Raw genomic sequence first — 15,000 nt, 5'->3', positions numbered from 1 at the left:
ATATCTGGGAAATTTACTTTTGAATTTATTGAAACTATGTGGAGAAAAATAACGACTCTGTATGCAGTGATTATAAAGGTTAAAATCAGGATTATAGACTACACCTGTATTTAGACTAAATAAATCTAGGTCATAGATGCTACAGAGCGTTTCCAGGTGCTTTTTGGAGGGCAGATGAGAGGATAAACAATTGTTAAATTGACCATGGACTGAAGTAATATTTTGACCAAAGTATGGTAGATCTTGAAATAAAGAACGACTTTGCAAATTTAATTGACTATTCACATCCGGCATGAAAAAACAAGAAAAGAAAAGAAAACAATACTTATCAGTGTTGGGAAATCAAGTTTCCCCGGCTAATCTTCGCAGGCAATCCATATCTGTTATTTTGATCGCATGGGAACCCTCATCCTTCTTGAGGTAAATAACAGAGTTCTTGGCCCAGCAAAAGCGGTAGTGATCACGTTCTTTGAGTTTCTTGGCCTCAAAGAGTAGCTTCTGCTTTTTGGGAGTAAGATGATCAAAGATTCTTACACCTCTGAGCTCGGTATCAGCAGACAAACCGATACTTGTCGGGTTAACCTCAGCTGCTCGTTGACGAACTTCCATAACTTTCCCTTTCGCCAGCCGCCTGACAAATTTACAAATGACAGGTTTGGGACCATCTCTTTCACGCCTTGTTGATATGCGACGGGCAATATCGATGTCTAGTAAAGAAACTTCAACCCCCATTTGTCCAAACAGGTTAGTGCAAAGAGAGCTGGCTTCGAGTGCCGATTCACTGGCGCTCTCCGGTAGACCAATTATTTTAACATTATACTAAAAACTGTAATCCTCGGCTTCATCAATGGCGGTACTCACACGTTCCACTTGATTGCTTAATTCGTGTAGGCGACGAGTTATTTGCTTGAGCTGTACTAAGATATCAGAATTAGCAGCAGTCAGGTCATATTTGTCGCTTAAAAACTGCAAACTTCTTTCACTTTCAGCATTTGAGGCTTTGTTGCTACTGTCGTCACCAGAAGCCTGAGTGGTTCCTTCAGTTTGACACTTTTCCTTCAACGACTTTACCTCCTTAAATAAAGCGTCTATTTGTTCCTTAAAAGCCTGATTTTGTTGCTTGAGCGAGGTAACGGTTTCTCTTTTCATAGTAGCGGATCTTATTAGTGGGTTAGGAAAAAGAAATGAGATTTAAAAAGAAAAGAAGACGACTTAATCAGGTCAGGAAGACGGAGCACAAAATTTCACGTCCATCTTGGCCACGGGCTTCGAAACATTCAGTACTGCGTTAGAATGGATTGCTAAAGATAAATTGCACGCTTCGTCTATCATTCATATTTTAGATGACTTTTTATTTATTGCGCTTGCTGAGACAAAATGTCAGGTAGACCTCGATAATTTTCTTTGCATGTGTCAGCGCATAGGTATCCTGATAGCTGATGACAAAACTATGGGCCCCACCACTGCTTTACAATTCGCTGGGATCACCTTAGATACCATATTAATGAGGGTTCATCTTCCAGAGGACAAGCTTGTCAAATGCTGTACCCATTTGGTTGATTTTTGCTCTTGTTAAAGCGTGACACTGAAAGAGCTACAACCTTTAATAGGGCTTCTCAATTTTGCCTGCTGTGTTGTGGTGCCTGGGCGTGCTTTTCTGTGCCCTTTAATAGACTTGACCAAGATTAACCAACACAATCTCAACGTTTGGACGCTAGTTTTTGAGTGCATACAACGGCAAATCCTTTTTCCTCAGATCTCGATGGGCCAATTCCAAAAACCTCAATTTGTTTACAGATGCGTATGGTTCTCTGGGTTATGCAGCAATATTTGGCAAACATTGGTTTTTTGCGGAATGGCCGCCACTTGGAAGCAATTCCATATTAATATCTTAGACTCTTGTCTTGGCGATTGAGATTTGGCGACTGCTTATGCCTGACAAATGCATGGTTTTCTTTTCCGATAATCAAGCAGTTCTTGAGAAAATCAATAAACAAACTTCTAAGGATCGTGCAGTTATGGTTCTGCTTAGGCTCTTTGTTCTCTGTACTCTTAAATACAATATTTTGTTTCATGCTAAGCATGTGGCTGGTTGCGTTAACCGCAAAAGCGACGCTTTATCTTGCTTACAGGTAGAGAAGTTCAGATTACTAGCGCCTTACTACCAAAAATTGGCCCATCACTTGAACGAGCTTCTACACTCAGCCATCACTGAGGGATCACGTAATACATACAAACGAGCTTGGTTGACATGTGTCGAGTTTTCTTCTGAATTTGGCGGTTCACGTGACTCGCTCCTTCTGGTCTCGCTAAATAATTTATCGTTGTTTATATCATATCTTTACGTGAGGAAGTTTGCATCCTCCACAATCTCAAGATATGTCTCCACAGTAAGTGACGTCCGCTAATTTCCCTGATCCCACTGAAAAAAATTTAGTGCAGAAGCTTTTAGCGGCCCACAGTAAGCTACGGTCCTCACCGGATGTTAGGTTTCCTATAACACGCAGTGTGTTGGAACGCTTAGTTCTCCCATTAAATCATACCAATTCCTCAACATTTCAAAGGCTGTTGTATCAAACGATGTTTTTGGTAGCATTCTATAGCTTTTCCCGAGTGGGTGAACTGACGGCCAAGTGAGCGAATTCGAAACCTCTAGTACAAATCCAGGACCTTCACTTTCAATTTAAAAACGAATGCGTGACCTCGGCGAGAATTGTCATCTCGGACTTCAAACATAACTCGGGCAAGCGCCCATTTTCAGTCGTTTTGGTGTCTGCAAAGGGCACAGAGTTTTGCCCAGTGACCTACTTACAATGTTACTGTGCTTGTTAGGGTTTAGGACGAGACACTGAAGCGTAACACAACTTTAATCCACTGGACTCGGCTACACATCGATTTACAAAGGGGATGTATACGAGCGAAATGCTAGACGTACAAAAACCTTCGATAACAAGAGCGGGAACAACAACGAAAGTCACATGACACTCTAAGTCCTACACACTAGGGTGGGGTTAGTATAACTATTCACAGGTCCAGTCTCTCGGGCTTCTTTGTAACTCTTCCAGAACGAGTACGGGCTGTAACATTCTCCCCACCTTGTCCTCCTTCGGGGAGGACAACGCCCAAATTAGGCTTGGAAACAGGTATACTTGCAACATGAACAGTGTTCGTTTGTGGCTTCTCCCCACCATGGACTGGATCCTCTGCTTCCGGGCTTACTTGTGAAGCTGCTGACTCAATCTCTAACTTGTGTAAACGTTGAACGGGTCTGTTGTAGAAACTGTTATGCGCTCTAACTGTAGCGGTCCGTACAAGCCCGTCGTTACCTGGATAAACCCTTTCAACTTTAGCCAACGGCCATTTGGTGCGCGGCACATTGTCGTCAGAAATAAGTAAAATGTCGCCTACTCGAATAGAAGGGATCTCTTTATGCCACTTGTTTCTTACCGATAGGAGATGTAGGTACTCTTGTTTCCAACGCTTCCAGTAGTGATTGAGTAGTCTCTGCAGGCAGAGATACCTTTCGACAGTCCTCTTACTGGTCTCCTCTAAGCTACTTTCTTTCCTTTCCGGTAACTGGTTAATTGGCCTACCAATTGCAAGATGAGCAGGTGTAATAGGTAACGGGGCTCTGCAATCATCACTTACTGCGGTCAACGGCCGCGAGTTAATGATACCTTCGATTCTGACCAGCAACGTGTTTAGCTCAGAAAAGGTGAGAAGTGCCCTTCCAAGGACCTTGCGCAGTGGTTCTTTTATCATTCTGCAAAATCGTTCCCACCATCCACCTCTCCATGGGGAACGCTCTGTGATGAATTTCCACTTGATCCCTCGTGATGAGAACTCTGACTTGATTTGATCTTGATCCAGCGTACTCCACATTCTTTGACTTTCAGTTGTGGGTTCATCGTATAACTTCTGAATTTCCCTGCTTGCTGCCTTGAAGGTTTGTGCATTGTCTGACCACACTGTATGGCAAAGACCTCTGCGACTCGTCATGCGACTAAAAGCTTGCAGGAACTCATCAGTTGTCAAACTATGTGTAAGTTCCAGGTGAACCATACGAGATGATGCGCACGTGAAAATACACACATATGCTTTCTTAATGTTTAAGCCCTCTTTCACATACAGTGGTCCCGTAAAATCAGTCCCAACATGCGCGAAAGCTCGTGAACAGGAAATTCTTTCCTCTGGCAAGTGACCCATTTTCTGGGAACAAGGTCCAACTCGTTGTCTTTGGCAAGCTACACATCTTCTGATAACACGTTTAACCTCACGTCTTCCTTGAGTTAGCCAAACTTTCTGCCTTAAAGTTGATAATACCGTTTCTGGACCAGCATGTAACATGTTCTTATGTACATCTTGCACCATCTTGGCAACTTCAGGATGTCCGTGAGGCAAGATTATTTGATGCTTGCTCTGTTCGGGAAGATCAGCAAACTGTAGTCTCCCGCCAACTCTTAATACCTGATCATCTCTGTCATAATAAGGGTCCAGTTTCAGGAGGCGGCTGTTACTGGGAAGTACCTCTCCAGCTTTCAGTTTCTCGAATTCTTCTTTGTAGACCACTTCCTGCACCCACATACAACATTTAATCTCGGCTTGCCTCACCTCGTCCGCCGACAGTTCCCTTTCACAAGACCTAGACTTAGTCTTAAACAATTTGACCGCTCTCAATACATAAGCAGTTACTCGAATCAACTTTAACCATGTCCCGCAGCGTGACATATCAATCAGTGGTTCTGCAACGACTGCTGTATACACATGGGTAGTTTTTTTTTCCCCGCAAGCTTCGGCCGGAGCAGCTTCGTTTTCGGGTTGAGCGGGTAGTAGTTCACAAGGCGAAGACATCCATTGGGGTCCATTCCACCACAAAGTGCTTGAAATCATATCACTACAGCTTAACCCACGCGTCAACAAGTCTGCAGGATTCTCCTTACTTCCACAATACCTCCAACACTCAGGATCCCACGTTGACTGTACCTCAGCCACACGATTGGCAACAAATGGCTTCCAGGAAGAACTCTGCCCTTTTATCCAATGCAGTGCCACCATACTATCTGACCAACACACAACCCTAGCCACCTTCATTGGCAAAGCCCCTACAACAAATTTTAGCAACCTGGCATTTACAACTGCTGCTAAAAGTTCCAGCCTTGGAAGTGACACCTTCTTAATGGGCGAGACTCTGGACTTCGATATTACCAGCTGTGAGGATACATTGTCTTGCTTGTCTCTTATTCGAATGTACACTGCTGCTCCATACGCCTTGGGGGAAGCATCTCCAAAACCATGCACCTCTACCACAGAGTCTTGCGTAATACCATTTCCGAAGCATCGAGGGATAGTCACATCCTTTAGCTGCAACGACTCAGACTTCCAACTTAACCACTTTGCTTTAGTGTCGCTATCTAACGGGTCATCCCACTGTAATCCTTTCAACCACAACTCTTGGAAAAGGATTTTGGCTCTAACAGTGAAGGGTGATATCAGTCCCAGTGGGTCAAACATTTTCGATGCCAGACTAAGTAGACTTCTCTTTGACATTGGATCATGGGATGAGATGATTCCACTCGGTGCGAGGAATATAAAGTGGTCAGAGTTCAAGTCCCATGACACGCCAAGTGCCTTTAGGGGGTCGCTCGAATTGAACTCCACGAATGGCGATGAGGCTCTTTTAGCTGGGTCAATAGCATCCATTACTAGCTCTGAGTTACTTGCCCACTTAGTCAAATTGAATGCTGCTGTCATCATAATTTCTGACATTTCTTGTTGAAGCTTCAAAGTTGAATCTACTGTATCGGCTCCTGTCAGGCAGTCATCGACATACATATTTTGTAAAATTTCTTCTACTGCATACGGGGACATTTCTTTGTATTTGTTTACATGAGCATGGACTGTAGCAATTGCAAGGAAAGGACTTGCGTTCACACCGAAAGTCAGTCTCTGCATTCTGTACACCTTTGGTGCTTTGTTAGGCTGTAAATCTCTCCACAGGTAGCGGTGAACATCTCTGTCCTCTGGTGCTAGTTTGACTTGCAGAAACATCTTTTCAATGTCTGCTATGAGACCAATTTTGTGTGTTCTAAATCGAATCAGTACAGATGCAAGGTTCGGCTGTAAAGGAGGACCAGGAAGAATACAATCGTTAAGGGAGGCATCACCTCCTTCTCGTGCGGAAGCATCAAATACGATTCTGCATTTTGTCGTTCTTTTGTCATCACGAAATACAGCATGATGCGGTAAGTACCGCACAGTTCCATTGTCATCACTCTGATCAGGTACTTCCTCGGCAAAACCTTTCTCTACATATTCGTTGATCGCTGTTTTGTAAGCCTTAGCTTTCACAGGGTCTTGGTTTAACTTTCTTTCAACACTTTCCAGGCGTCTCAAAGCTTGTGCATAATTACTTTCTAGCTTTGGAGGATTTCGTTTCCATGGTAGTCGCACCTCATAGTTATGTCCATCAAAGTTCAATCCTCTATTGAAGTCAGCAACAGCACATTCTTCCTCTTGTGACATAACAGGGTCCTCGTTCTCTGCAATACCAATTGATTCCAGTTCCCAGAATCTTTTCAATGTTTCGTTAACTCCACCGTTTTCTACAACTGTCAGCATGGATGAAGTTTCCCTTGATTGGCGGTTTACTTGTCCCGTGACAATCCAGCCGAGGCAAGATTCAACAGCAACAAGTGACTCACTGGAACTACCTCTCTTACAGACCCCAGTCACAAATGAGTAGTAGTGGTCTGCACCAATAAGAACATCTACTTGAACTGAACCACGAGGATAACTATCTGCAAGAGTTAAGCCTTGAAGATGAGAGTTCTTATGGAAGTCCATCTGTACTGGCCCGAGAGGATTACAAATTTTGGAAATAGAAAGGGCCTCTATCTCCACCTTTGAATCTCCCTTAATTGGTGAAAGGGTAAATTTCACTCTTTGGAATCTTTTCGTTTCGCTGGTTTCCCCACCTAGCGTTGTGACACTTAATAGCTCTGAGGGACCTTGCAGGTCAAGGGCCTCTGCAATGTTCTTTCGAATATACGAACGTTGACTCCCTGAATCTAGTAAAACACGGACTGTCATTTCTTGACCCTTAACAATTAACCTGGCCAATGCTGTCTGTAGGAGTGTTTCTCTCATAGGTAATGCAGGCTTAGTTGAAGCCAATCCACTTAAACTAGTGTTGCTTAGGTGCCGAGGTGTAACAACTGACTGCTGCCCATGCAATAACCAGTGATGTCGGTGACCACAATTCGCTACAGAACACTTAGGATGGCGACAAATTCTGGAGAAGTGCTTGTGGTTGCTAGGTTTTAAACAACTGAAACACAGTTTGTTCTCTTGCACTAGTTTCCATCTACCATCAAGTGATTTTTCATTAAACATTGGGCAATTTTGTGGGTCATGATCTGCCTTGCAGAAATTACAATTTGGCTGTTTTGGAGGGCGTGTTTCACCAAGTAGTGCAGAAGCAGTATACATCTCATTCTCACCACCCATTTTGGGAGATAAAGACTTTCTTCGGTTTTCTTTACCTTTATCAAAACTGTGATTACCTGGGGTGATGTTCCCATTTGAACTTCTTTCTCCTGCTTCTTTGGACACAACTTGTCGGTTAAGAAATTTAAAGAACAATTCAAGGCCTATTTCATCTTCTTGAGTGTCTGCAAGTGTCAACTCCCATTTTTCCAATAACTGAGGTGGTAACTTGGTCTCAAAAAGGGGTAACAAAATACATCCATGGCTCATTGGATCTTCTCCAAGAGCCTCTAAAGCTCTAGTTCTGTTCATAAAGGTATCATAGAGATCTCTGAGGGAGGATGCATTAACAACTGACTTAGCATCCATCTTGATGATAGATTTCACTAGAAATGAGATGATCATACGTTTTCTTCCATACCTGTGTTTAAGGCATTCAACAGCTGCTTCATAATTTGCTCCGGTTACTTCATATCCGTCTATTGCTTTCAAGGCATTTCCAGTTAGCACCGAGCGTAGATAAGTAAACTTCTGAACATTTGGTAAATCAACATTGTTATGAACTGCAGCTTCAAACTGATCCCAGAAGTTTTGAAATTTCAACACATCGCCATTAAACTTTGGCAACTCAATTCTCGGTAATTTCAGATTTGAGGATACACGACTGTCACTGTATGCAATATCCTTCGAGGAGTGATCTCCCACATCGCAATCTTTATTTAGGAATTCATGAGCAGCATCCACAGCTTTATCTACTTCACTCAGAATTTTTCCCCATCTTCGGAGTTCCTCCTCCATCATATCCTCTGCAACAAGCGCAATTAATTCATTTCTCAGTTGAAGATAATTCTCACGGTACACAGTTAGCCTTTCAATTCTCAACTGCACTTTGATTTTGTTGCTTGCATTTTGACTTAGATACAAAATATCCTGAATCAACGCATCCATATCCATTTGCAAGGCTCTGGCTTTACGTCTAATCGAACTAACCTCCTGAATTTCAACTTCACTTTTCACTTGAAGAGGTTCCTTCGAAGCTTCGGCGAAATTCGAACCTTCCTTTAATTCTGGTGCAATAACATTTGACTTCGAATCACGGTGAGCGTTCGCTAACCTTTCCAGTAAGACTTTTCTCTTTCCAGTAGTCGGCAATCCTTTTTTTCCAAGCATTTCACGAATTTGATCGACTGTGAGTTGAGATAAGTCTTCCATTTGGCTCGAGGAACCGGTGGCCATGTGGTTGCAACTGATGACCTTGCAAAGAATTACAAGTTTACTGCTGAAATATCTCCTTTTCTCCGGCTGTGAAGGACCATGTTAGGGTTTACGATGAGACACTGAAGCGTAACACAACTTTAATCCACTGGACTCGGCTACACATCGATTTACAAGGGGATGTATACGAGCGAAATGCTAGACGTACAAAAACCTTCGATAACAAGAGCAGGAACAACAACGAAAGTCACATGACACTCTAAGTCCTACACACTAGGGTGGGGTTAGTATAACTATTCACAGGTCCAGTCTCTCGGGCTTCTTTGTAACTCTTCCAGAACGAGTACGGGCTGTAACAGTGCTATGCGGGGTACCACGCCGGGTGCCTTATTTTGCTTCGCGGATAAAACCCCAGTTAAAACTGGCCATTTTACACAGCAACTTCATCAAACGCTAAACTTGATTCATCCAAATAAAAGTCCCACTCTTTCCGGATCTGCGCCACCTCTTTTGCGGCTGAAAAGGGATTATCAGATGCTCAGATTCATCACCATGGCCGTTGGAAATCTGCCGCTTTTAAGCTATACATTCGTCAACCTAAATAAGTTTGCCTTTCAGTCAAGGACTGGGGCAACAATGTTGTTTCTAGTCTTCGTTGCACTCCTTAAGTTGCAGCTGAGAACACCGCTCACCTTCCAGGCATAGGCTTGGGCAGCGTGTTGGGCCTAGGTCCTATATTTATTTTCGCACTTTTAACATTTTACTACAACAAAGATCAGAGAAGGGCTGGCTTTGTAATTACTGTTAACTTCATCATGATTAATCGGTTCCTTTAGAACACTCGGTCGTGTCTATTTCTCGATGTTACTTGAGAAGGCCTCAGGGACATATCAGCGTGTGCCCTGGTCCTCCTTTTGCCTTCATACCGCATTTGTCCGTAATCTTTCTTCTTTATCATTGGTGCAGTGTTTATTAGGGCATGCGTGTCTGCGGCTTTGGTTGGGGCTTGCCACAGGATGTGGCTTGTGGCTATTTTTCACCCCAACTTAATTCACTGAATCAAATACTATGAGTTTACACTAAGCCATACCTTAGCATTTGAATCTCTCCGTGATTCAGTGAATCCTGGCTGCATGCACGACCGCAATTATACCCATTTTAGTCTTTTGTGCGCATAGTTTATTTATAGGCACCGTTCTCGGCATAAATAAGTTCGCATGATGAACGACCCAAACAATAAACGAACCTTTGAAAAATTTTAGGATTGATGAGTTCCCGGAGATGGACGTACAGAGTATCACACGAATGCTTGTTGATATGTATGGAGAGCACCTTGGTTTCAATGAGGCAGAAGGGGTTGAAATTAGTTATTCATATTACATCAAATGATGACCTTCTGAGGGCATTTGAAAGTGGTGAACTGCACAAGAACGAGCAAGCAGTCTTCAGTGGATAGCATTATCCACTGGATAAATCACTATCCACTGTTTAAAGGTCAAATGAACCAAAATTTTGACATTATTTCTTTTGCGTCCAATGTGTTCATTAAGTATAAAATAAACATATTCTGAAGTTTCAAACGAATTGGACGAAGCATTGCGGAGATATTGGAATGTAAAAATCACTGTTTTTCAGCCTTCATAATCGTAGAGCGGTCGGGAAAATTGTCGGAAAAGTGTTGGAAATATAACTTGTGACGTCATTGTTAGTGAGCTGAAGAAAAGCGGGAAATTTGAAACTGTTTTGGTTTCAAGATCACTGTGAACTTCCTAGGAAAACCATGGTGTTTTGTGTGGCAATAAAGTGCACTAACTCAACATCCAAAGTTAGCACTTTTAAGTTTCCCCAAGATCCATTAAGTTACAATACAGAGTTGCAAAGCCGTATTCTGCAGTTGCAAGTTGAAGGCTATGTAATATCGTTATCACCCTTCTCAGCGGGATTCCGATGAACTAACATTATCAATTTCTGATTTATTAAAACGTAGGTCCTGTCCGAATTGCTAGACAGATCACCAGATCCTCACATCCATGTGCAATCTCCGCAAAAAGCCCTTAACGAGACCCCTGTAAAAACGAAGACTTGTAAATTTACAGTCAATGGAAACCTATGACCTAAGTCACCCAGAAACATATCAGTTGCAGTGCAAGTGTCTCCAGAGAAAGAAGAAGCTTCCTCGCAAACATATAAAGAAATACATTACAACAACGCTACACAAACTACAATTATTCACCAGTTACAGGTAAGAAAACTGAGGTCTTACTGAGCAAACTTTGCACACGGACGTCCTGGTCCCAATAAACCTTATATGCTTGTAGTACTTATTAAAAGATGCACTGTGGGCAAGATTTTGTTAATTGTCATAATTACTATATTTCTAATTTCTCAAGGTAAGGAGTCATCAAACTCAGACCACCCGAATAAATTACAGATCCATCCAAAATCAAACAGCTACTCCTAAAAGTAAGTCACGACCAAATTATGACATTTTCACTCCCAAAGACTGCAGCTAATTATTTCCATTGACATTATCTTAAAACAGTGCTTTCTAGCGCAGTTCAGTGTGCTTTGGGTGATGAAGACTCAAAAAAAAAATCTCCCAGCAAAAGTTTGACCTACCGGAAAAGTCAGAAGCCTTGCCTAATCCAGTAACAGAATGGACTGAGGAGTCATCCGAAACAGACAGCGTTTGTAGTGATGGCAGCAGTGGAGATGAGTGGTTGGTGGTTTGCTTACGCACGTTATGAAAGATCTATTATAACTCGCACTCTGTTTTTAAATACAAGGCCTCTATTAATTTTTGGTAGCTTTCCGTCAAGTAAAAACTAGCGTTCATCTCTGCTTTTGCCTGAATTATCAGAAAGCTCTAATGGCGTTGATGTGCATTTTTATATTATACTAATTGATACACTAATAGGGACTTAGATGACAACAACATAGACAGTACCGTTGAGGAGGATGAGGAAACTGTCGACATCAAGGAAGCAACAGCAGTTTTTACCACATGGAGCTCGAAGGTCTAAAGAGAGGCCTTGCAGTAATCAAGAATCAGGAAGTTACTATCCAGACCAAAATCACCGACCGACACGCTGGTATTAAAAAATACATGAGGGAAAGTGAAAGTGACATTGACCACAGATTTGACTGCTGGCATATGGCAACAAGTATGTTACAGAAAGTCTCATCTTGTATGTGTCTAGTTTAACTGCAAGAGAGGGGTTCAAATGTGACCCCCTCCCCCTCTTTGCAAATTTGTGGGCAGCTACAACCCCAATACCTACTAATGAGCCACTAAATAATATGTGGATTAAATTTAACTATTGATGTATTTATTAAAGCTTTTTAAATGGCAAGATTTTAATTTTTACTTTTTCTCAATCAGACATCTCAAAGAAAATTGATGCCCTTGCCAAGAAAAAGTCTTGTGCTATTCTTGGAGAGTGGAAGCAAAGTATTTCGAACCACATGTATTGGTGTGCTGCCAGCAGCAATGGTGATGGACAGCAAGTAGTTGCCAAATGGCATTCTATAACAAACCATGTAAGAAATGTGCATGAGGGGCATTCTGAAGCTTTTCCAAGATGTGCTCATGGTCCCTTACAAGAGGGGAGGAAATGGTTGAGAAGAGGTCATTTGAACTAGTTCTGTGGGATTGCACTACGAGGCACACTTTGGAATCCCCCACAACAGATAATAGTGAATCACATCTCAGCTCATCTTCCTTGAGCTGTGTTACAAATTCAAGACTCTATTATATACCTGAATATTAGTAATATTTTTAATCTAATTACCCACTCCATGATGTTGTTAAGAACAGCTTCTGAGTCTACACCTCCTGTCTTTATTATTCTAGATTTTACTTTTTTAATGATATATTCCACTGATACACACTTCATCTTGTTTGTAACAGGCTCCAAGGCATTAAAAGAATTAGATACAGTTATCAGCAGCAAGTATTTTTTAAAGGACATTACAAAGTTGTCTTCTTCTGATCAGACGTCCCTAGTTGAGGTTTGACACAAAGTGGACATATACTTTGCCCCGAAGCACACACAATTCTTATATCAGGGAATGAGAGCAAGGTAGCCTGTTACATGCCATTTTGTTTTGAACATTATCTTGTTAGCACTTATTTTCTACTATGTTTACTACTTTTTATTTTAGTAGTACCATTTTAATCTTTCATCTCTGAACATAAACAACAGCTTTGAAAGCAGCTACAAATTTCCGGCAATAGTGAATATGTTTGAAATCACAAAATAAAACACGTAGAGTCTGGAGAATATGCAGAGTCTTGCAACAACTTAACTGCACCAATATTCTGTAACACTAGCAAGGAAAACCTTTGACGTCCATAGATCACCTTGTAGATTAAAATGGGGGGATGTCAGATAACCATAAAATAATTCGGAGAAATTTGGAGAAGTTTTTACTCCTTGCTCTTAACCTTTCAGATTCCAAATTGCAGCCCTCCACTTCAATGAGAATGCAAGCAAACCTCAAAGAAAAGTTAAACGTGGAGAGACTGAAGGATCTGGAGAGTGGCTGGTGTCATATCCAAAGTACAAGAAAGGGGGAGCTGTGGCAAAAGAAATTAAACAGGCTTGCTCGTATGGTAATTGTACAACACTGAGTACCATAAATTTGATATTGATACGATTAATTAGTAATTGGACCTGATAGAGCGGTTTTCAAATGGCTGTCATAACACCAAAACCAAACCAATTACTTACTAATTAGACTACTCAGCCAATCTGAAACCATTAGTAAAACCAAAACCAAAACCAAAACCAAAACCAAAATAATTGCCTGATTGCTTTCGACACTCGATTGAAAACTGCTTTATTGTACAATTCAGGGAGTAATCATGCACTTCTCCTGTTTTGAAATTACTTGTGCGATTACTCCCTGAATTGTACCCAACTTGGTCCATTTACTATTACAAATAGCTACGTGTAGGCTCTGCATATATTTTATTCAAGTTTGTCTTTGTCACAAAGCTCTTTTTACAGAGCATGAATAATATAAAAACATTTCTTGAATCCTGGAGAATCACATACTTTATATCTACCTTTCTTTATTTAGATTATGTAACAACACTTTTTCATGAGCTTCACCGACTAAGAATCACACAGAGCTGCAGAGCAGGAATTCAAGCCAGCGTTGCAGGCCCTCCCAAAACCTCTGACAAGCCAGCACCCAAGGCAAGCAAAAGAAGAAGTTGTGGCACAGCACAAATCACGATTCGATAAGTAATTAAGGTTCTTACTAAATTCTCCATGAGCCACTGCAAACACAACAAGTCCTAACCTTCAGCTTAGCCAAAGTTTACATGTCATATAATAACACACTGTATGTAAGGAATTTAATCTGATACATGTGTAATGAACCAATTGGTTCGTACTTAACTTGAATAGACCCTTTTCATAAATGGCTGCCAATTTAAAATTCTTTTGTATGCATTTAAATTAGCCTTACTAACCTCGTTTCAGAGTAAAAGTTCTTTTAAATTACCAACTTCAAAATGAGGTTACCTAGGCTAATTTTAATACTAACCTTATAAAATAATTTATAATTGGCTGCCATTTATGAAAGTGGTTTATGTCCCTGCTGTTTAGGAAAGGAAGAACTGAACATTCATATAAAAAATGATTATAGAATTTGTGACAGTAAACACAGCCTTAAACAAACCTGATGATTACATTAAAAATTGGCAATCTGTCAATGGGCATATTAAAAGCCCTTATAGCTTCTACTTTCACTTGGAAAGCTCTCCCTAATTTTTTTCACGGCACAAGATGGAATTGGAATTCTCATTTTTCGTCCCAGCTTCTTGTGAATCCAATATGTGTATTGTCTATAGGCAACATATCTGTATGTCCTGACAGAAAGAATGTAATCAGTAAATGTGAGCAGGGCTAGAGAAAAAAATTGACCTCTAACTTGCCCTTCCGATAAACAGCTCTCAAATTTTGCTTGTGCAGGGCAAGTCTTAAAGTTTACTTTTTAAACTTAGTTTGCAGACAACTTGCCCGGACCCTTGCCCAATGGGTAAGTACGACTTAAAAGGTTACTCTACTCGTCGAGGACGACCAGACCTTTTTTTTTTCAAGCCCTATGTGAGATTCGGCACAAAAAATTATAAATAAATGTGAAATTTTTAATGAGGATAATCACTCATCAATGCAAAAGTAAATGTTTTCCTGTCAGACGATAAAACAGGTTGAGTTGCCAGAAATAATCACGATATTCATTTATAAGTCATGGAAAAGGGTCTATATTGTCCTAAGTGCACATCAT

The 15,000-nt window shown here is 41.2% G+C and overlaps 2 protein-coding genes and 1 pseudogene across 2 annotated transcripts in view; all 3 read right to left on the bottom strand.

The window, feature by feature from the left end:
* Positions 1–331: 331 nt before the first annotated feature.
* LOC137978323 (uncharacterized) lies at positions 332–1,149 on the bottom strand (annotated as a pseudogene).
* A 1,875-nt stretch (positions 1,150–3,024) lies between these two features.
* LOC137970053 (uncharacterized) lies at positions 3,025–8,721 on the bottom strand. The gene has a single exon (XM_068816514.1). The coding sequence runs from the start codon at positions 8,719–8,721 to the stop codon at positions 3,025–3,027; it is 5,697 nt and encodes a 1,898-aa protein (XP_068672615.1).
* Positions 8,722–14,355: 5,634 nt separating this feature from the next.
* Positions 14,356–15,000, bottom strand: part of LOC137978307 (uncharacterized) — a 3,573-nt gene continuing 2,928 nt past the window's right edge. The window contains exon 3 of the mRNA XM_068825266.1: positions 14,356–14,581. Within this exon, the coding sequence (XP_068681367.1) occupies positions 14,434–14,581 (148 nt within the window). The 3' untranslated portion in view covers positions 14,356–14,433. The remainder of the gene's footprint in view (positions 14,582–15,000) is intronic.

Source organism: Montipora foliosa, chromosome 1 (genome assembly GCF_036669935.1).
Source record: "Montipora foliosa isolate CH-2021 chromosome 1, ASM3666993v2, whole genome shotgun sequence".
Taxonomy (NCBI): domain Eukaryota; kingdom Metazoa; phylum Cnidaria; class Anthozoa; order Scleractinia; family Acroporidae; genus Montipora; species Montipora foliosa.
Note: the sequence above shows the minus strand (reverse complement) of the source record. Positions and strands in the feature narration are given on the sequence as shown.

What these genes read in the sequence shown, in the direction of transcription:
- LOC137970053 (XM_068816514.1), bottom strand. Translation starts at nt 8,721, where the DNA reads ATGGCCACCGGTTCCTCGAGCCAAATGGAAGACTTATCTCAACTCACA.